The following is a 22,281-nucleotide window of genomic DNA, read 5'->3' on the forward strand; positions in this document are numbered from 1 at the left end:
CAAGATGAAGGATTTAATGGAATTGGCGACAGTGTCAATTATGAAAAGCTCAAAGGCCGCGACTTTGGCTAATAGGGTTGGAAATGGTCTTGTATCAAGAAAAAAAATTAAAATGAAAAATTAAAAAATGAAAAAGAAAAAAGAAAAGAAAAAGATACTCGTTACTTATTAGCCGCAATCCGAAAATACCTAAATTGAAAGCTGGACAAAACCCCTGTGCACTTCGTCACCTCAATTTAGCGGCTACACTTTGAGATTTTGCAATTTGCAATTGAAAATCAAACAAGAAGATGGCAAGTGTGATTCCAGAATCAGTTATGGAATCATTGAATCGAACATCAAACAATTTTACTGAATTTACATCTCAATTTCAACACTTTTTACCACTTTGCAGTGAAGCTGATGTCATCTCTGAATTGGACCCTATTCAACGTGCTCAATCTCTACTCTTGCTTGCTAAAGCCACAACTACACTCTTCACATGTATCTATCTATCTCAATTTCTCTATCAATTTGAGTTTTCAGTATTACTCTGATTTTTAATTTTAATTTTAATTATTGTTCAATTCTATTTTGTTTGAATTGAAAGTGAAGCTGCGTTGTAATGGTGTTGACCCAGATGACCATCCTGTCAGATCAGAACTTGTAGGGTTTTTGTTTCTAATTGTTAATTTTTTTCATAATAATTATAATTATAATTATTATTTGGGAACTTGATGAAATTTTTGGGTAATATATAGGATAGATTGAAGTTATATCAGGAGAAGCTGGATAGGTGTATAAATTTGAGCAGTGGTAAGTTTTCTTTCTTATTATTATTAATTTTAATGAGCTTTTGTATGTTAAAAAATGGATTTTGAAGTCTCATAAAATAATAAAGTTAGAAACTTTTGGTGTTATGTGGATTCAAAATGGAATCCATGTATGTATTGATGCTTATTTGAAGAGATTTTATCACATTTGGATCATAACGAACGACTTAAAATTGTGGTTTATGGACATTTGTGTCTGCATTATAACCTTTTGAAATGTCCCACATTTAGCTAATTCTTATTATTGATGGATGTAAACTTATTATTCGACCCCTAATTCCTAAATGATTAGATAAAGATAAGCTTAAGTAGGTTATCAAAATACTAAAAGCTGATTACATATATTTGCCCTGTATGTCTATATTTCAAATGACAAAATGCAGAACCACTTCGACCTTCAACGACTCTAAACTACCAGGCAGCGACCCGTTTCATCGAGCATTCGTTGCATGATCTTACCCCTGGTAAGTAACTTGTAACATTGTCATTTATAACCTAGTATACTGTTTTTTTTGTTTAATAGTTTTAGTGGATTATTATCGATAGATCAAAGGAAGAACATGAGGGAAATTAGTAAACGGGAGACGGTAAATCACGAGCGTTCAGAGGGAAACGTTACCAAAAAAAGAAAGTATCTTGGTTCCACTAAAAAATCTGTGAAGACTGCTGCTCAAGAGTTTCTTGAAAAAGCAACTCGTGATCTTCTTGGTGATAATAAAAGTTCCATCAAGGGGCCTTTAAAGCCTCAAGATTCAGATTCAGATGATATGGTAGCTGATTCTTAGGTATCATTATTGTTTTAATACGTATTACACTTGTGTTTTAACTTCTTACATTTTTTTTGGGTGACTTTTGCCCTGTTTGATACACTAATTGTCCAAAAAAAGCCCCACTTTTTTCACAAATAAAACAATATGCTTGTCATACAGGTTTAAATAAAACCCATCTGTATGAAAACCAGGTTCTATGCATAGAAATTAGATTTTGGGTGACATATGCCCTGTTTCACCTGTTTGACCTGTATATCTGTTTCCCTTCATTCAAGTTTAATTTTGTTCTAATCTTACGATTTTACCCATTTGCCCCTTAGAGATATATAACATAACCTGAACTGACCCATAAATTAGCGAGTCAAAATTGCCAGCTCTAGTTTGCATCTATAGTTATGTCAAGTACACCAACTTTAAGTAAGTTCACCGGTGATGCATTTTGCAAGTATGATAGATTTCCCAATTTTTTATTTGTTTTTTAATTTCTAAATAAAATGTGGCTAGATTTTATAAAGGCTGCAGTATTGGGTGATGTTTGGGGGCCTCCTATCGTTATTGCATCTTCAAATGCAATAAGCATCATACTTCATACCCAAACACTAGTTAAAAAGTGCTTATGGGCTTTTATAAACGGGACTTAATTTGTATACCATTATTTTTATCCATCCACTACTAAATATGCTTGATGGTGTTGTAATGTACAACATCATGAAGCATATTTAGATGGTTTTGATATTACTGAACGTCATTAATATTTACAACTAAGGTTATACTCTAGATTTTTCTCTCTTAAAACTAAGTGAAGCATTTCATAATTCTTACACCCATTTAAACTGGTTTATATTTGACCCGTTGAGCTAAATTATAACCCAAACTGATCCACTTATTAGTAACTGGGTTGGAGCTTTAACCTCTGCCATAAACTCTTATACATGTGCATTTTTCTATAAAACTGTTGTGTTATATTTATTATTACCTAGTTACGATATAGTTTTGCTTGTTGGTTATGAAGTGGGTCAAAATTACTCCCCTTAGCCTGGAAAAAACCTTATTTATTTACCCGTTTTGAAGTGGTCAAACCTGACAAATGATTTCTTTTATGCTCATTGCTTCCTACTGCATGCATATATCTGGTAATTTTCATTTTTTTTTATTTTTTTATTTTATACTTATCTGATATTATCTGTTGTTGTTTCATGCAGGACACCATGAATGGTCTATTGCAGTACATATTCTGCATCTTTTCCGTTGAAGAATCTTTTTTTTTTTTTAGTTGGTTAACAGTTCACTAAGAATGTATGTTATGAATTATTTGTAAGATTTAGTGTAATAAACATCTTCTATCTTTACTTTTACCTGGTAAAGAATTACAACCTGACTTGTGCTACACATTTGATTTAACTACAAAAATGGTCACTGTGGTTTGTCAAAACTTGCAATTTTAGTCACTGAACTTTTTTTTTTGCATTATTAATCACTGTGGTTTCATAATATTACAAATTTAGTCACTGAACACATACGGCGTTAAACACTCTCTGTTAGGTCCAAACATGTGCCAGTCACGTGAGGGGTAATTTCGTCCGATTACATTAATTCTAGGGTTATATAAAGCCCGTTTTTTCCCTTCCCCTTTATCACTCGTTCGGTTAACCCCAATTTCACTCAAACCCTAATTTCACAGCTAATTTCAATCCAATTGAAGTCAATCGACGCAATGGTTCAGTGCAATTGTGGGCTTCGTGCTATTATGCGAATTTCAAATACATCACGCAATCCTAATCGTCGATTCTTCACCTGTGCAAACAAGGTAATAAATTCTTCAACTTTTTTTTTTCAATTTACGGTTTAAAATTGAATTCAGTGTTTTTTTTTTTTTTTTTTTTTTTTTTTTTTTTTTTTTTTTGTTTTGTTTCAGTATTACGACTGCGGGTTCTTTTTATGGTATGATCCACCAATGCCTCGATTTGATTTTGAACCAGAACTGAGGAATGCTGAATACAGCGCATGGAGGAACAAGATGTTGTTGATTTTTATATTGGTTGTATTTGTAATCTATGAATTTGTTAAATCCTAGTTTTAGCTTGTAATGTAAACGAATTCAGCTTGTATTTTGGTTGTAATTTGGTTGTATCTGTGTTAATGGAATTTGAAGCTTTTAGATTGAGTAAACAAATGTTGTAATGTTCACTGCAAATTCCAAGCTTTGTGTTTCTGAATGACCAAATGGTAAATATTACTGCAAATGACCAAGTTACAAACCATAAACATTACAAACCATAAAAACTGAAACATATCCATAACAAGGTCAAAAGACACTACATAACCATAACAAGTTCAAAACTACAAGTTCAAAAGACAGTTACAACCAAAACATAACCATAACCATTACAAACATATATAGTTCAAAAGACAATTAAAGAAGACATTAAACAACCAAGTGCTTCCAGCCTACCATTACAAACATATCTAGTTCAAAATACAATTAAAAAAGACATTAAACAACTAAGTGCTTCCAGCCTCACAATCAACCTTCTTTCTTTTGTTAGCCTTGCTTGCACCATCAGTATTCTTTCTTTTAGCAGACTTGCTTGAACTTGCACCATCCTTTGTCTTTTTTTTAGCAGGCTTGGTTGAACTTGCACCATCTTTTAAATCACAGGTTCTACGATTATGCCCATACTTTTTACACTTGCCACAGGTCAAACTCTTCCCTGCTCTTGTTAGTTTCCCACCTTGACTAAGACTTTGTCTCTCTTCCATTTCCTTTCTCCTATTTTTCTTTGGTCTACCACTTTTTGGTCTCCTAATTGGTGCAGTTAAAGTTGTAGTTTCAGTGGATTTCACCCACTTGGATCTCCCATTCACTGGATTGATTACATGATTATATGTATTAACCCAAGTTTCCAACCAATACACAGGATCCACCCATACCTCAGGCACCCCAACATCTTGATTATGTTTTTCCATGTTCCAAAAAGTTGCAACAGCATGCTTACATGCCATACCCGTTAACTGCCATCTCTTACACCCACAAGTCCTTAATGCAACATCAACAACACACTGATCACCATATGCATTATTTACCTGATACTTATTGCCACCATTCCATAGAACTTTATATTTAGATGCATCCTTTTTAATCTTATCAAACATCTTTGTTGCAGTCAAAGATAGTGGACCTTCACACTTAGCAATGACATTCTTCACATTCACAATTCTTTTCATGCAATATTCCCTAATATACTCTAGCATGGTAATGATAGGTTTGTCTCTAGCATCCACTAACCATCTATTAAACACTTCACATATATTGTTGAGCAAAATGTCAGATTTCGCTCTACCTACATACAACAATGATATTTGTTCAAATTATGATACATACAACAATAAATATACAAGTTCAAAAGAAGAAACATTACCTGTGAAGTGACTTCTTGCCCAATGTTTGGGAGGCACTTTAGATAACCACACATAACATGGTTCACTGAAACTTTTCAACTTTTGCATTGCTTCATTGAATTCTGGCACTGTTAAGGCAGTAGCACAGTTCCAAAGATGATTTTTATAAGCAGTGCCACTCCATCTTTCTCTCATGTTTTGCTGAAGATGTCTTAGGCAATACCTATGTTCAGCCACTGGAAAATGCTTCTTAATTGCTTCAATTAACCCCTTTTGTCTATCACTTATAAAGGTAAAGTTTGACATTGCCCCTATTTGCAAGTCTTGGCCAAGCAAATCCAAAAACCAACACCATGAACCATAATTTTCATTTTCTACAAGTGCATAAGCAACAGGGTATATCCCATTGTTTGCATCTAGACCAACAGCAGTTAGAATCTCACCATAAGCAGGCTCTTTCATGAAAGATCCATCAACACCAATGATATCTCTACCTATAGCTCTAAACCCATGTTTCAAAGGACCTAAACATATATACACCCTCTTGAACACCTTTGTAGGTGCATTTGGGTCACCGGGTTCTGTTTCAACCCTAACAGTAGTATCTTCATTGCACCTCATCAACTCAACTAGATAATCTCTTAAATCCTTATATTGAGTTTCATAATCACCTGTTATAATAGCCTGTGCCTTCTTCAGACCCCTGTAGGCTTTCATGTATGGTACTTCCACCTCAAACTTTGATTCACACTGATTTTGAACAGACTTGGTAGGTAGTTTGGGGTTTGATGGAAGTTGATCAACAATTGCTGAAGAAATAAACTTTGAATTGCACTGACTAATCACCCTAGACTCTTGACAACAATGAATGTCACATAAAGTCTTAACTTGCCAAGTCTCACTTTTCCCAGCTTTAGAACAATGTATCTTCCATGAACACTTGTCTTGAATCTTTAAGTCTTGGGATGTGGTTTGTGTTTTGTCTTCTTTGCTTTAACCCACATGTGTACCACTTAAAGATTCTTTTTTTGACTTTTCTTCGTTAGGGTCCCTAGACTTAACTTTCTCACCTACCACATCTTTAATAATCCCAGCAACTTGTTTACTAACCAAACCCACACAACAAGCTCTAACTCTTAATTTGTCATTATACTTTATCTTCAAGTTCCTCCTAGTTTCTATAGCATGCAAATTAATATAGTTGATGATTTCTTTTTTTGTTGCAAACTTTTGACCAACATAGAAATGTGTTTTGGTCAAATGACAACTTGCATTTTGTTGTTTTCTTAGTTCTTTAAGTTTTTTATGCCTAACACCATCACCTAATTCATCATCACTAGAAAAATCTTCATTGTCAACTACATTCATATCTTCATCATCAAACGAAGTTTCATTTGTGTTCTGACCATTAGTATTCTCATCTGTATTCTCTTCAAAAGGGCATTTAAAACTTCTCATGTCAACCTCAGCATCTTGTTCTGGGAAATTTTCATCTATAATCCTTTCATCATCATCAATGTCATCAATAATGTGTTCTTCATCACTAACATTATTCCCTGCAGTCTCTTGTGTACAAGTATTATGCACATTAACAGAACTTGGTTCACCCTCACCCTCTATCCAGTCTAAAAGTAGTTTCTTTTGTACTGGTTTTCTAACTTTCAACTTGAGTGGTTTAACTGGCACAACCTCATCATCAGTTATCTCCTCTATTACAACTCTACTAGGGCTAAAAGGTTTGTATAAAGTGGTTTTCCCATGTTCAGCAAATACCCAAATTTCCTTATTTTCCTTAACGTATTTGCACAAATTCAGTACATCTTCATCACAACCTAATGCCTCTAAACCGTAATCAAGGCAAGTATTAGGTCTCAAAAAGTGAAGAATAATAATACTCTTCCCAGGGTAACCAACGTCTTCCATCATATCTAGTACACAATTAACTGAAAATGTATCACTATCAATACAATCAACATAATTTACCTTACCATTTAAGTATTTTCTACCAGGTGGATCTGTAAAATAACCCCCATGATGAAGCTTCATTGTAAAAATGGTTGAATCAGTACCGTAAACCAAACCAATGTCTTCTTCCTCAGTTTCTCGAAGCGTGTACAATCTATCACGTGTAGACGATGACGACATTGTGCTGCAATTAAGGTTTATGATATGAATTAGGGTTTTAATCAAACTAAATTGGGGATGAAAAGATTTAGGTATGACACAGTATTGATTTGGGGGTGAAACTGAATAGACGGGAGGGAAAAAATGAGGTATAAAGCTCAATTTTAATGTAATCGGACGAAATTACCCCTCACGTGACTGGCACATGTTTGGACCTAACAGAGAGTGTTTAACGTCGTATGTGTTCAGTGACTAAATTTGTAATATTATGAAACCACAGTGATTAATAATGCAAAAAAAAAAGTTCAGTGACTAAAATTGCAAGTTTTGACAAACCACAGTGACCATTTTTGTAGTTATGTCTACACATTTAGGCCCGTTGGTTTAAGGATATTCCAAGGGAATTTGATGGAATTGGAATTGAATTCCTTAGATCGTTTATATTTTGGAAGAAATTAAATCCTTTGGAATCTTTAGATTCCTTCCTCTATGTAGTGGTCATTCCTTCAATATGTTAGATGGATTTGAATTCCTTTCCAACATTGAATCTATGAAAAATCAAAACTTTCTCACACATTTACGTTTATATTTTGCGTACATTTCAACTCATATTTTCGACGCGCATTTTTGACATGCGTTTTTGCAGGGCTTTTTCGAAACGCATTTTCAACGTGCGTTTTCAACTTGCGTTTTTAATTCGTGAATCTGAAAACTTTAATTGGAAACGCGAGTCTGAAATTGAAAACGAGATTTGAAAACGTATAAAATTTTGTATAACTATTTAGTTATTTTATAAAATGATATTCAATTCCATTCCATGTCAATAAAAAAACACATTTATTCAAAAATTTAGACGGTTTAGTGGGGATTTTGTGAAAAATAGATAAGTTACCATTTGGCATTTGGCCTCATGAAGTTAACATTTGCACTCCCACGACGTTTCAAATTGTCCCCAAAATAATTTCAATTTCGGCCCGTGAGTTTTTCAGTGGTGAATAAATTTTAGTGTGGAGTGCTTGTGTGTACAACATTTGCAACATGAAGTACAAAAAATTTAAGCACGAAGGGTTACTATTCATCACCGTCTATCTTTTACATAAAGGGTGAAGGTGAATGAACCAAAGTGCATCTCTATAATAGGAAACACATCATATTAAATTACTAAAACAATATAATGAACTACTTGATTCACATTCCAAATCAGTTACAAACGAATACTTTCAGTGTTGACTTGACATACTTTACTACAACATTAGACTTAGGACAAAAGATTTTAGGTATAACTTCTTGAATTCGCAGGTTATAAACTAGTCTATTATTATAACTTTATAAAAGAAAAGAATCAGACGACAAATGGAACTTCAACTTTAATTCTCATATCATGTTCAACTTCCTCTGTTGTAAGAGGGAATATGACTTTGATTTCGTCACGTCCTTTGATTGCTACGACCTCTGAAGATTTGAAACAGTGGGTTGGTACCATCGCCAAAGTGTGTCTAGCCATCCCATCATCTCCTATAATCCTCAAGACCCGGCCTCGAAGAAAGACTTTGAAATTCTTGTCGTAGTCTTCAACAGGCAAACACAAATGCCCGTGCATCTCCCTACCCGAATTCCCCGATTTGAAGTCCACAGTAGTAAACCGTTTATCCTAACCACAAATAGTACATACAGTATAGTGTCAAGTTGTGAATCGTCTTTCTAATGAGAATTCTCAAGCTTGGTCTGTCCTTTCAAGATAAATCATCAAGGATACATAACATGCAGCAGCAGATATGGTTCTTACAATTTACGTGACAACAAGTTATTGGAATAGTCAGACTTGCAACTTCTTGAGTTCCCATTAGCTTCAATCTTTTCATATTCAATATTTTTAGATGTTCGTATTCAATCAATGTATCAATTAGATGTAATCTTTTGTAGACTTATCCTCATTTGATATAAAAGTTAACCCAATATTTATATATTTAATAAATTATTTTTTTTTCGCAAAAAAAAAAAAAAAAAAAAAAAAGAAAAAGAAAAAGAAAAAGAAAAAACTGGGTCATAAATGAAAACATAGGAGTATTATTTACCCATATGGCCATACCGATTCGCATACCGATTCGTTCATAAGGGAGTCAAAAAATGGCAACTTTGGACACTCGGAACACACGTAAATCGTCTGATTCCAAAACAAAATGATAGGAGGAAACACGTTTCATGATTAGGCACATTAATTACGTAATGCTGCTAAGGTTGTTAACAATTGCAATTGGATGTCTAAATTTCTCAATAATAATTGCAACAAATTTATTTTTGCTAAGTAAGTAAACAAGAAAATTTGATTGACGCTTAGAGCCTAAATTAAATTCTGAGCAGGTTTTAAAACCCTTTAAATTTTAATTTTACCATTTTAATGGTGACTCAGACTTTTTTTTTACCTATTTTACTTATAGGCCCGAGGTCCTTTTGAAAACAATCTATCTATCGAACATTGAGAGGGATGACTTTCTCTACTCTTGAGATGTGTCACTCTGGGTGGAGAAACGGCTTCTCTTTGTTCTGGGATAGGGGAATGATTGTCTACATCTTACATCTCTCATACCCCACTTATGTGGAATTGAGTTTTGTTGTTGTTGTAAGTAAGCAAGCAAAAAAGCCAATAATAAACTACTCTATCTTTACTAGAATAATAATAATATAATAAAGGGTAGGCATGAGATTTCATACTAGGGATGGCATCGGGCCGGGTTTAGGCTGGGTATAGGTAATCCCAGTCCAAGCTCGATCCCATACCCGATCCCATACCCGATCCCATACCCGGTGGGGCCCCAATTACTTACTAACTACCAGGTTTCGGGTTTCCCCACGAGTATTTTAGTTCGCATATACTAGTTACAGTTATAGTTGCAAATAAGTGACTTAAATTTTATTCTTCACCATCTTTTTATGCATTTTTTTCCAATTATATCCTCGATTGAAATTATAACAAGAATCTGTATAATGCATCATTAAAGACAGTTTAGTACTTTTAAGTGGAAAAAGGACTTCTGTGACCACTGACCAACACATTACTACTTAGCAATTACAGGTATATTCACAAAAATTGTTTTTGTTAAGTAAAAATGAGGATTGTAGTGGGCAAGTGGCGATGAATAATGAGTAACAAAATTTGTTCTTGTCAATTAATATTTTATAATATAATATATAATTATAATTATTGAAATGATATTTAAACAAGTCATACACGAATTCCTAAAACCGTTCCCAAACCTGAACCTGGATAAAAATTTGAAACCATCCCCATACGCAGCCCACAGACCCGCAAACCCGGCCCAAAAATGTAGTGTTTCAGATTTCCCCATCGGGTTGGGGTCTTTTGCCATCCCTATTCCATACATACATGTCATAATAGCTGGCTAGTTAGGTAGTTAAGTAGCTAGATGTTACCTGCTGCTTAGGTATAGTAACCACCATCCCTCCATTTTCAGGCAGCACCAACAAGTTATTATTATTAGGGACGGGATTGACATTCGGTGGTAAACAAATAACGGCAGTGTAGTGTCTCCGAATGTCCAGTTTCTGCACGTACCCTTCAATCGACAATACGTTTGTGAGGCCGACACGGTGTTGCAACGTAGCCTTAAACTCATTGACATCCAAATCATCGTCCACCCAATTCTTATGTAGTCCCATATCTATGAATACATGTACGTTTTCAGGTGTCTCAGTTATCTTTTCAATTCCAGGTAAATGTAGTGAAAACTTCATGGATGAACCAAGCGTTGTATCCACGTCACCGCCACTTAGACCACGAGCTTCTTCACCCGTAACCCTCGATGTAACACGCAACGTATGAGGTACGCGGTATAATGCTAAGCTAAAAAACTCAGGAGCTATGTCTGTTGGGCAGCTAAATGCCATACGCCTTGGTACTTGTTCTGAAATACAATATATAATCTTTCCAATTAGCTAGCTATACATGATTTAATTATACATATTACACGATTATTATACAAGAGTTTTTGAATAAAAATGAGAAGCCAAAAACTGCAACTTTAGTTGATGAAAATTAGAGTTTTTGCCCCAAAAATCATAGATGGAAGTACTCATAATAATACATTGAACATAATTGTTTATATTTTTGGTAGGGCGAACAACATGCGTTGACTCACTAACCATGATTATATATATATATATATATATATATATATATATATATATATATATATATATATATATATATATATATATATATATATATATATATATATATATATATATATAAGTCGAATAAGTATGAAGACTTTATATTCACAGATAACCCAAAATTGGATTTTTATGTGCATAACAAAAAAAGTAAAAAGAAAGTGCGTACTGAGAATTGATCCGACTTCAGCAATGAAATGGCGAGGATGATTTGGTGAACGCCGTAAATTAGGGACGACAACGGAGGACGATCTGGAAACAAGCTTCTTCAAAACCAACGCCATCGATTTCAATTTCGATTTAATTTAATTTTACTTTATGATTAACTGATAATCGAATTTAATAATCCATAGTCGAAAGACTAACGTTCCTGTAGCATTCTTGTTTTTATTGAACTACGAGTACATTTCTTGGGGAAAAAGACAAAAAAAATTGTTGCTAGGGTTTCTTTTTATTGCACGTTTCTTTTTATCACACGTTTCTTTTAGAACTAGAACTACGGAGTATCTGTTCTTTTACTCGTATTTATGTGTCAAACTTTTCATTTATTTATTTATTTACTAAGAAATCTCAACCAACTTCATTATTTGGGCATAATAATCCGTCTCACGTTATATTACTCTCTGCAGAGACAACGGCTCATCAGCAAACGGGAATGAAAAAATGTTCATGAAAACTTTCGTGGTATTCGTTGAAATGATGAAACGTTTGGTCGAGGAAAGCGAACTGGGTGATGGGTTTGCCAATATGTTATTTTAGAAGATAAAGAATCGGTCCGAAAAGAGCACTTTGAAAGAAACGGTTAATGATAAGTTGATAATGGCGAGACCTAGAGGTTGATTCATTTTGTTTGTTTTGCTTGGTTCATATTTTTATCGTGTAGTATTCTGTAGCGACCCGACAAAATCGTCATTGACGGCGCCGTTAACTTATGTCCCGTTACGTGGTCATAGTCCCTAAATGAGACGCGTTTGACCAAAATTATGTCGCATTCATTTGAAACGTAAAAAACTTACAAGGTTAAGTTACCAAACGGTTCGACAACAAATTTAAGTTTACAAAAGTATAAAGTATAAATGAAATAACTTGCGCCATAATAAGTTTAAAATCACGTTGCTATAAATAGCGTAAGTATGTATGTATGCTTGACTCCAAGCAAGTAATCAGAGTGTATGCATGTATGCTTGACCCCAAGCAAGTATGAGTGTACGCGGAAGCATGTATCAAATAGCCATGTATGAACCTGAGAAACATATAGAAAACTGTCAACGAAAAACGTTGGTGAAATCATATGTGTTGTAATAAACGTTGTTTTTGAACCACAAGATTTAGTACTTCCATAAAGTTGATTTTCCAAATCGTTTGCATTACAAAACTTGTTATTCGCGAGCACCCAATTATCAAGGCTTAACATTTCACGAACCCCATACACATAGTGTTAGAACCTACACTGTTTCTCAAAAATATATTTCATCCGCATAACGGTAGCGAACCGTCCGAATGAGGGTTTGTCAAACCCGTATGACCACACAACATAAGTTCTCGCTTACACCCTGCAAGTGTAACTAATGATAATCGAATTGAGGATTTTTGTTCTAACTCGCACGTGGAATGTTTGTTTTCGTACTTGTGTTCAAAGTATAAAGTATGTAGTATAAAACTATATATGTTTCTCATCCCATGATTTAAAAGTATAAAAGTTGTTGAAAGATGGGACTATGATCTCACCTCGAGTGCACGAGTATAAAAGTACTTCACAAAGTAAACGTGCGCATGAAAGTCATTTAGCCTTGACCTAAACAAGTAAGTTGTATCAATTAACCGGTTACGACACAAGGTCGGGAGAAATGTGTTCAATTAGTCCTATGGCTCGTTACGACTCGAATATATAGCATGTGAGTCACGTTGTCAAGTTTCATGCAAGAATCAAGTATAAAAGCACGTTAGAACGATTGAAAAAGCATTTTGTTAAGTTGGACTAAAAGTCAAACTTGGTCAAAGTCAACAAAAAAGTCAACACGTTCGAGTCGGGTCCCGAACTATTTTTCTAAGCTTAGAAGTCATATATAAGCATGTTGGCCAAGTTTCATGTCAATCGGGGGTGCGTAGCATAGTTAGAATTAAACGAAAAATGAGATTTTTGGGCAGTCAGCATCAGATGCTCCGCATCTGTCTCAGATACTCCGCATCTGTGTCTGTTTCAGCAATTCTGGGGCAGTCTAACACTTAAACGAATCCAACTTCAAACAACCATAACTTATGAACCGTAAACATTCAAAACACGTATCTTATGTCGTTGGAAATGTATTTTGACGAGGAATACAACTAAACATATTTCATCAAACAAAAACATCATTTACAAAAACAAAAACCTCGTCGAATGATCGTTAAACGTTCAAAATCAAAGTTTCAAGTTCATAAAATGCATATCTTGACTCGGGAATCCAATTTACACATACGATACGCCGTTTTGAAGGTAATGAAACATACAATACAACTAAACATTTACTAACAACATTTTATAGCATTCAATGCGCCAAAAGTTCGTTTTAAAGTTCATCAAACCCTAACCAAAATTATGAATTCAACCATTTTGCAAATGAAGCTTTTCTAAATCAACCAACACATCAAATTGAAGCTAATGATGCTATTAACACATTTAATACATGAACTTTAACATTTAAACAACATTTAATCATTCAAAACTCAAGATTAAACACACCCATTTTTCATATTCAAACTAGTTACTCAAAACAACAAATCGAGCAAAACAAACACATATTCATGTTAGACTTGAGTCATAGACACTAACTAACACCATTTCAAGTCTAAAAATCGAATTTGAAAAATCTAGAGTATTAGAAATGTTACCCAAACGAGATGAAATTGGTACCAAAATGTAGAAGATGAAGAGAGGATCACGAATATGTAATTTGTTTTGTTGCAAGCTTCCTAGATCGAATTTAGATGATAAATCTTTGATGTTGGGGTTTGAGAGAAAAAGATTGAAGTAATGAGATGAGGAGGTGATGAATGAATGAGTGGTTGTGGTGCACTTTGACTAGTTGACCTAGTCAATTCTTTGCCCACTTGGCAAGTTTAGTCCCTCAAGTTTGTAGTCGGGTGCGGGAATTAACCAAACGAATTATTTTAAAAACGCAAATTAATGAGAGATGTTATAATCGAATAACGGAAATATTAAGAACGTTAGTTAACGAAAGATACGAATTTAGATAACGAAAGATATTATCTAAAAAAAAGACGGTGTTAAAAATAAATTTAACGGAAAAATGCGGGATGTTACATTACCTACACCTTAAAAGAAATTTCGTCCCGAAATTTAGTTGGAAGTAGTAGTTGTTGTTTCTTCTTCGAAACCTTTGCGTTGCAAATTCTACGAATAAGTGGAGGTACTCCCTTGGGCATTTCAACGAACTTTGACAGTCGGGATTTTACGTTGTTTTAAAGTTTGGTTTCACGATTAATGGTTTCAACCGGTCCTCCTAGGAAGTGGAGTGTATCATCGATAGTAAGCTCATCGAAGGGAATAACAAGTTCTTGCTCGACAAGGCACTTCTTTAAGTTGGTACATGGAATGTAGGATGAACGGAGACTCAAACGAGTCAGAAAATCTAAACGGCTAGCAACGGGTCCAAAACGCCCCAAGATTTTAAAAGGATCAAAATATTGCGGATTTAGCTTTCTACGTTTCCCGAAATGGATTGCACCTTTCCAAGGTGCGACTTTTAACGTTACGTGGTTATCCACTTTGGAATTTGAGAGGTTTGCGTCTAACATCGGCGTAGCTCTTTTGGTGACTACGGGCCATCTTGAGTCTTTCTTGGATTTGAATAATTTTTCAGTTGTTTAATGAATGAGTTCGGGTCCGGTGGTTTGCTTGTCACCTACTTCGGTTCAACAATTAAGAAAACGACAATTGCGGCTACATGAGTTTTAAAAAGGTGTGGCGTCAATAATCGTGTGATAACTATCATTGTAAGTGAATTCGGTTAAAGGTAAAGACTATTCCCCAAGAAATTTTGAAATTTGATGACACAAATTTGTTTTATGGTTTCCGAGGTTTGAATCGTACATTTGCTTTGTTCGTCGGTTCGTGGATGACACGCGGTACTTATGTCTAAACGTGGTCCCGAGACTTTTTGTAAGGCACTCCGAAATCTAGAAGTGAAACGAGAATCTCGATCCGAAACGAGGTACATTTCTTTAAGGTATATTTTGAACAAGTTTTTGTTTCTCAAGAATTTCGCGCTGCGGAAGATTTATCAGTTTTCGAAAACATTCGTTAGAGCAAGTTTCTTATCGGTTTCTGAAAACATTCGTTAGGACTATTCACCCTCATGGCGAATACTAGTATAACGTGAAGAGTCTCTCCCTCCATTGAGAATTTAGAATAAAGATTTCCTTATACGGAAGTACGAATGTAAGGAGAGAGAAGTTTCCGCCTCGATGTGAGCATGCCAAGCATATTGTAGTTCGTCGATAAAACTGTGCAAAAACGAGATAGTATACGTGTATAACACATGTTTGAAGTTGAAAGAATTGTCATTCATTCGGAAGCATAAATATGGTTCGGCAATAATCAAAGGTGTGTCCTTGGTATAGCTGTTATCAGTATTCTCGGAGTTTTCGGATGTTCAAACAAGAAAAATAAAGTCATGTACATGGCACATGGTGGTGATTAGGTTGATCGAGTCCAATTACCATCACGTGTCATTAGAACTTTGGTATGACTTACCATAATATAACCAAGTTGATCGAGTGTCGTTATATTATGCTAACTCATACATCCATTCCCACATTACTCCATAGAATCAAGTTCGTGTAATCGTGAAGATCTAAAATGAATAGAGTGTAACGACATCTCTAACGTGACTCGTATTAATCGAAAGAATTAGTGCAACTCTGAAGATGCGTTTCCCCGAGGGAAGTGTATAAATGATTATTCACGTCAATGCGGTTCAAGTCAAACAATAACGTCCTTAGGTACGAAAAGAGTAACGAATTATGATAACGAGTAGTACGCAACCGTAGTGATAAGTAGTGATGACGATACTCACCTAGAGTAGCGGTGGTAGTAATAAGAAGTGGTAGATAGTAAGGAACACCGGTGTGACACCGATAGTAAGTTGTAACGGTGGCGAATAACAATCTGGAAGACAGAGTTCCCGAACATGTGTGACTAATGAAGTCGTCGTCATCCTTACGCGTATGAATCTTGAATTTATGTGTTTTACTAGAAAGTTGCAGAATACGAGTTCGTATGATGAAAACTTGGTATCATTAAGAAGTTTGCCTAAGAATGATTCAAGTATAATGCACAAGTAGTCGAGTAAGTGCTATCTATAGCAAGTGTATGTCAGAATGCAATGAATAACTACCCGGTTGTAGTCTAGATTCACTAATGCGTCCTAACGACTCTGTCAGACACACTAATGCACATCCTAGATCCCTACAACCAATGCTCTGATACCATCTATAGCGACCCGACAAAATCGTCATTGACGGCGCCGTTAACTTAGGTCCCGTTACGTGGTCGTAGTCCCTAAATGAGGCGCGTTTGACCAAAATTATGTCGCATTCATTTGAAACGTATAAGACTTACAAGGTTAAGTTACCAAACGGTTCGACAACAAGTTTAAGTTTACAAAAGTATAAAGTATAAATGAAATAACTTGCTACATAATAAATTTAAAATCACATTGCTATAAATAGCGTAAGTATGTATGTATGCTTGACTCCAAGCAAGTAATCAGAGTGTATGCATGTATGCTTGACCTCAAGCAAGTATGAGTATACGCGGAAGCATGTATCAAATAGCCATGTATGAACCTGAGAAACATATAGAAAACTGTCAACGAAAAACGTTGGTGAAATCATAGGTGTTGTAATAAACGTTGTTTTGAACCACAAGATTTAGTACTTCCATAAAGTTGATTTTCCAAATCGTTTGCATTCCAAAAGTTGTTATTCGCGAGCACCCAATTATCAAGGCTTAACGTTTCACGAACCCCATACACATAGTGTTAGAACCTACACTGTTTCTCAAAAATATATTTCATCCGCATAACGGTAGCGAACCGTTCGAATGAGTGTTTGTCAAACCCGTATGGCCACACAACATAAGTTCTCGCTTACACCCTGCAAGTGTAACTAATGATAATCGAATTGAGGATTTTTGTTCTAACTCGCACGTGGAATGTTTGTTTTCGTACTTGTGTTCAAAGTATAAAGTATGTAGTATAAAACTGTATATGTTTCTCATCCCATGATTTAAAAGTATAAAAGTTGTTGAATGATGGGACTATGATCTCACCTCGAGTGCACGAGTATAAAAGTACTTCACAAAGTAAACATGTGCATGAAAGTTGTTTAGCCTTGACCTAAACAAGTAAGTTGTATCAATTAACCGGTTATGACACGAGGTCGGGTAAAATGTGTTCAATTAGTCCTATGGCTCGTTACGACTCAAATATATAGCATGTGAGTCACGTTGTCAAGTTTCATGCAAGAATCAAGTATAAAAGTGCGTTAGAACGATTGCAAAAGCATTTTGTTAAGTTTGACTAAAATTCAAACTTGGTCAAAGTCAACAAAAAAGTCAACACATTCGGGTCGGGTCCCGAACTATTTTTCTAAGCTTAGAAGTCATATATAAGCATGTTGGCCAAGTTTCATGTCAATCGGGGGTGCGTAGCATAGTTAGAATTAAATGAAAAATTAGATTTTTGGGTAGTCAGCATCAGATGCTCTGCATCTGTCTCAAATGCTCCGCATCTGTGTCTGTTTCAGCAATTCTGGGGCAGTCTAACACTTAAACGAATCCAACTTCAAACAACCATAACTTATGAACCGTAAACATTCAAAACACGTATCTTATATCGATGGAAAGGTATTTTAATGAGGAATACAACTAAACACATTTCATCAAACAAAAACATCATTTACAAAAATAAAAACCTCGTCGAATGATCGTTAAACGTTCAAAATCAAAGTTTCAAGTTCATAAAATGCATTTCTTGACTCGGGAATCCAATTTACACATACGATACGCCGTTTTGAAGGTAATGAAACATACAATACAACTAAACACTTACTAACAACATTTCATAGCATTCAATGCGCCAAAAGTTCATTTTAAAGTTCATCAAACCCTAACCAAAATCATGAATTCAACCATTTTGCAAATGAAGCTTTTCTAAATCAACCAACACATCAAATTGAAGCTAATGATGCTATTAACACATTTAATACATGAACTTTAACATTTAAACAACATTTAATCACTCAAAACTCAAGATTAAACACACCCATTTTTCATATTCAAACTAGTTACTCAAAACAACAAATCGAGCAAACCAAACACATATTTATGTTAGACTTGAGCCATAGACACTAACTAACACCATTTCAAGTCTAAAAATCGAATTTGAAAAATCTAGAGTTTTAGAAATGTTACCCAAACGAGATGAAATTGGTACCAAAATGTAGAGGATGAAGAGAGGATCACGAATATGTAATTTGTTTTGTTGCAAGCTTCCTAGATCGAGTTTAGATGATAAATCTTTGATGTTGGGGTTTGAGAGAAAAAGATGGAAGTAATGAGATGAGGAGGTGATGAATGAATGAGTGGTGGTGGTGCACTTTGACTAGTTGACCTAGTCAATTCTTTGACCACTTGGCAAATTTAGTCCCTCGAGTTTGTAGTCGGGTGCGAGAATTAACCAAACGAATTATTTTAAAAACGCAAATTAACGAGAGATGTTATAATCGAATAACGGAAATATTAAGAACTTTAGTTAACGAAAGATACGAATTTAGATAACGAAAGATATTATCTAAAAAAAAAAGACGGTGTTAAAAATAAATTTAACAGAAAAACGCGGGATGTTACATATTCGGTTTAGTATTGGTTAGTCTGTTTTAAGGTTTATCGGGCTCGTTTATAGATAGCTTTCGTTTAGTTGGTGCTTTCTAGGTGCGAGCTTCCACGTTCTCCCCGTTTATTCGTATTCTCTATTGAGGGTGTTTTTTTTTTGGGAAAACAACCTCATTTCTATATGAATTTTCGTCAAAATGATGATTCAAAACACGTAGTACTACGCAAACAGTAGTAAATAGCAAAAATCAATAATCAAACAAATATGTTAATTTACTTAGGCACTCTTCACTTTATTATGCTTATGTAAGCAATTTCATATCATGCATGTGATGGGTAAATCAAAGATATATTCCATACGCAACTACAGTTTCTAGCTAGGTAGTGTCACTCAATCTTCACTAAATTCTATACCAGAGCGTCCATATATTATCAATCAATCATCAACAAATTTATTAATCTAGATGTAATAGCGCTAACTGGTTGTCACATACAATTCAAACTTGCTAGTTTCTTTAATCAATTAATCTCAGCTAATTGTCAAATAACATGCACAACTATTTGTCACCTGGTTGCAAATCACTACACTTATTTTACGAGTTGTCAATTCAATCAAACAAGTATAGTAACTAGATTTCTCCTTTAAATACTAACAACAAGAATGAATCTTTACCAAATAATAAATTATCATGCAATCAAATCAATCACCATAATATTAAAATTATCCCAACATAATAAGTTCGGCCTAAACAAACATAATAAACTTAGCCAACAATAGTAATGAAATCAATATAAACTAGGGGTGGTTAGTATTTGGTTTGAAACCGTTTAACCTAAAAACTAAACCGGAACCAAACCGAAAAAATCGAAACCGAATTGGAAAAACGGTTTTCTGATCGAGTAAAACCGAAACCAAATTTGAATTCGGTTTGCGGTTTTGAAAATCCCGAATTCGGTTAAACCGAAAACCGAATTCTAAATCGAATTCAAAAATTTTAGTATATATAATTTGTATATTTATATTTTAATGTCATTATATTTTAGGATGTAATCATCTAAATAGGTTCTTACTCAGATGACGATTATGTGGCCTACATTATATTTATATTACTCAACATATTATGTTCATCTTCTTAATAACGGAAGCACTAAACGTCACAATTAAGCTATAAATATCAATAAATCATGGAATTCTTGATAATTTAATAGTATGTCATTGTTTTAGGGTTTAAATTACTAAGACATCAGTAACGCCACAATTAAACTGCCATGGTTTTGAATTTTTTCATGATTTTTGGTTTTAATCGAAACCAAACCGAATTTGAATTCGGTTTTCAGTTTCGGTTTCGGTTCGGTTTTCGTTTTGATTTCGTGAACACCCGAAAATCGATTGAATTAAAGTCATATTCAAAGTATATTCAAAAGTAATAAAACAATAATTAAACTGAAAATAAAAGTGTTTATGAATTCAACCGACTGAATTTTGCTTCTCCTTGATGATCCAAATGTGTTATGATGCTCCAAAAACCTTCAAAAACTACTTGGGATCAGCTCTCGGACGAAAACTTACTCTTCAAACGTATCTGGATGCAAAGCCCCAAGTCTCATATTTATAGTTTTCCAAAACCGCCAAGGCCATGTGGCCCGTGGAACCGTCCATGCGGCACATCCGCGACATATTTCGACCCCAACACAGCACTTTCTTCCATTTATGCGGCGCCTTGATCGTCAAATTCATACTTTTCTGGGGAACAATGCGATGCATCATTTAGTCATGCGGCACATCATTTCCGACTTCCAAACTTTATGATCTTCTGTCTAGATTTCCATGCGGCGCTTGGTATATGATGACTTCTTTAATTCTTTATATTAACAGGTGGCGCATGACCTAGTCTATGCGGCGCCTGCCTTGATTTTTAGCAGATCAACATTACTTTTATTCTAGCCCCGTTCCTCCCATCCAAATCATCAATCTCCTCGGTATTTTCCTGAAATCGACAGCAATTTATTAAGTACCAAAAATTCGTGTAATTGAAATCAATACCAACCTAATAACAACAAAAAATGCCTTAAAATGATATGAAAAACATGTATAATTTAGGCATTATCAAATCCTCCACACTTGGATTTTTCTTGTCCTCAAACAAATAAAGACAAAACAATTTAAAGAATATACTCCATAGGTAACATCAAGTTAATCAATTTATTAAAGATCAACACATTAGGCATCTTCACCTAGGCATGTATCAAAAGAAATATTAACTTGGGTAGACTCATCATGGTAAGGATTAATGGGTAGTTATGACACAGATATATACAGTTGGTGTAAAGTGGTTACGAATGTCGAATCATCTATACTTTATAAGGTTTAGAAATTTTAACGTGACCCTCATTCATACCAAGATAAATTAATTAATTATATCATCAAAGACAATATCATTACAACATTTAAATCGGAATGTCAAGTATAACTAGAATCATACATATGTTTGTGTATTTATCCACTTTAACTTTTCAAATAGTCAAACTCATACCTTGTCTACATTAAAATTAAGAGCATAGAAAGATTAATTAATGAACCTCTTAAGTCTAATTAGAACTACCCTATATCACAAGCCAAGTGGTCTGGTTCACCTAACGGTGGATGAAGAGATAACATTAAAGTCTTTAACCTAAATCTAACAATAATAGTGCAATGAGAGCAAGTCATGTGTCTTCAGTGGTCCCTGCCTCGAAGTGCAATAAGACATTCGTTTCACAATTTTTGGTGTTTCTTTATTTTTGCTTGTCTTAAGATAGTAACTTCCTCGATCCATGTAGCGAACATTTAACCAACCGATCTCAAACCGGAAAAAGGTTTTAAGTGGTCAGGTGATCTAGCACCCCAAAGGATCTAATAGCCTGAGTCTCTGAGACTACTTCTTTAAGTTTTTTTTTTTTACCATGCTTGCCTTGGATAATGAATTCTCATATAATAATGTAATGAATGAATGGTCTAAGTGGGATGGGACTTGTGATATTAAAGCAATTCCTTTCGACCTTTGCAAAGGAAAGATTACTCTACAAGTGTTGCTTTAGTTACAGTAAA

The 22,281-nt window shown here is 34.6% G+C and overlaps 2 protein-coding genes across 2 annotated transcripts; one reads left to right on the top strand and one right to left on the bottom strand.

Annotated features, from left to right (window-relative positions):
- The first annotated feature begins 209 nt into the window (after positions 1-209).
- Positions 210-2,970, top strand: LOC139891342 (uncharacterized). Its single transcript, XM_071874302.1, has 6 exons — positions 210-483; positions 590-645; positions 741-795; positions 1,196-1,276; positions 1,359-1,597; positions 2,785-2,970. The coding sequence occupies exons 1-5, from the start codon at positions 291-293 to the stop codon at positions 1,595-1,597; spliced, it is 624 nt and encodes a 207-aa protein (XP_071730403.1). The 5' UTR covers positions 210-290; the 3' UTR covers positions 2,785-2,970.
- Positions 2,971-8,334: 5,364 nt separating this feature from the next.
- Positions 8,335-11,588, bottom strand: LOC139891343 (uncharacterized). Its single transcript, XM_071874303.1, has 3 exons — positions 11,466-11,588; positions 10,538-11,028; positions 8,335-8,756 (listed from the first exon to the last, which is right to left on the bottom strand). The coding sequence occupies exons 1-3, from the start codon at positions 11,578-11,580 to the stop codon at positions 8,448-8,450; spliced, it is 915 nt and encodes a 304-aa protein (XP_071730404.1). The 5' UTR covers positions 11,581-11,588; the 3' UTR covers positions 8,335-8,447.
- Positions 11,589-22,281: the final 10,693 nt, after the last annotated feature.

Source organism: Rutidosis leptorrhynchoides, chromosome 2 (genome assembly GCF_046630445.1).
Source record: "Rutidosis leptorrhynchoides isolate AG116_Rl617_1_P2 chromosome 2, CSIRO_AGI_Rlap_v1, whole genome shotgun sequence".
NCBI classification, from domain to species: domain Eukaryota; kingdom Viridiplantae; phylum Streptophyta; class Magnoliopsida; order Asterales; family Asteraceae; genus Rutidosis; species Rutidosis leptorrhynchoides.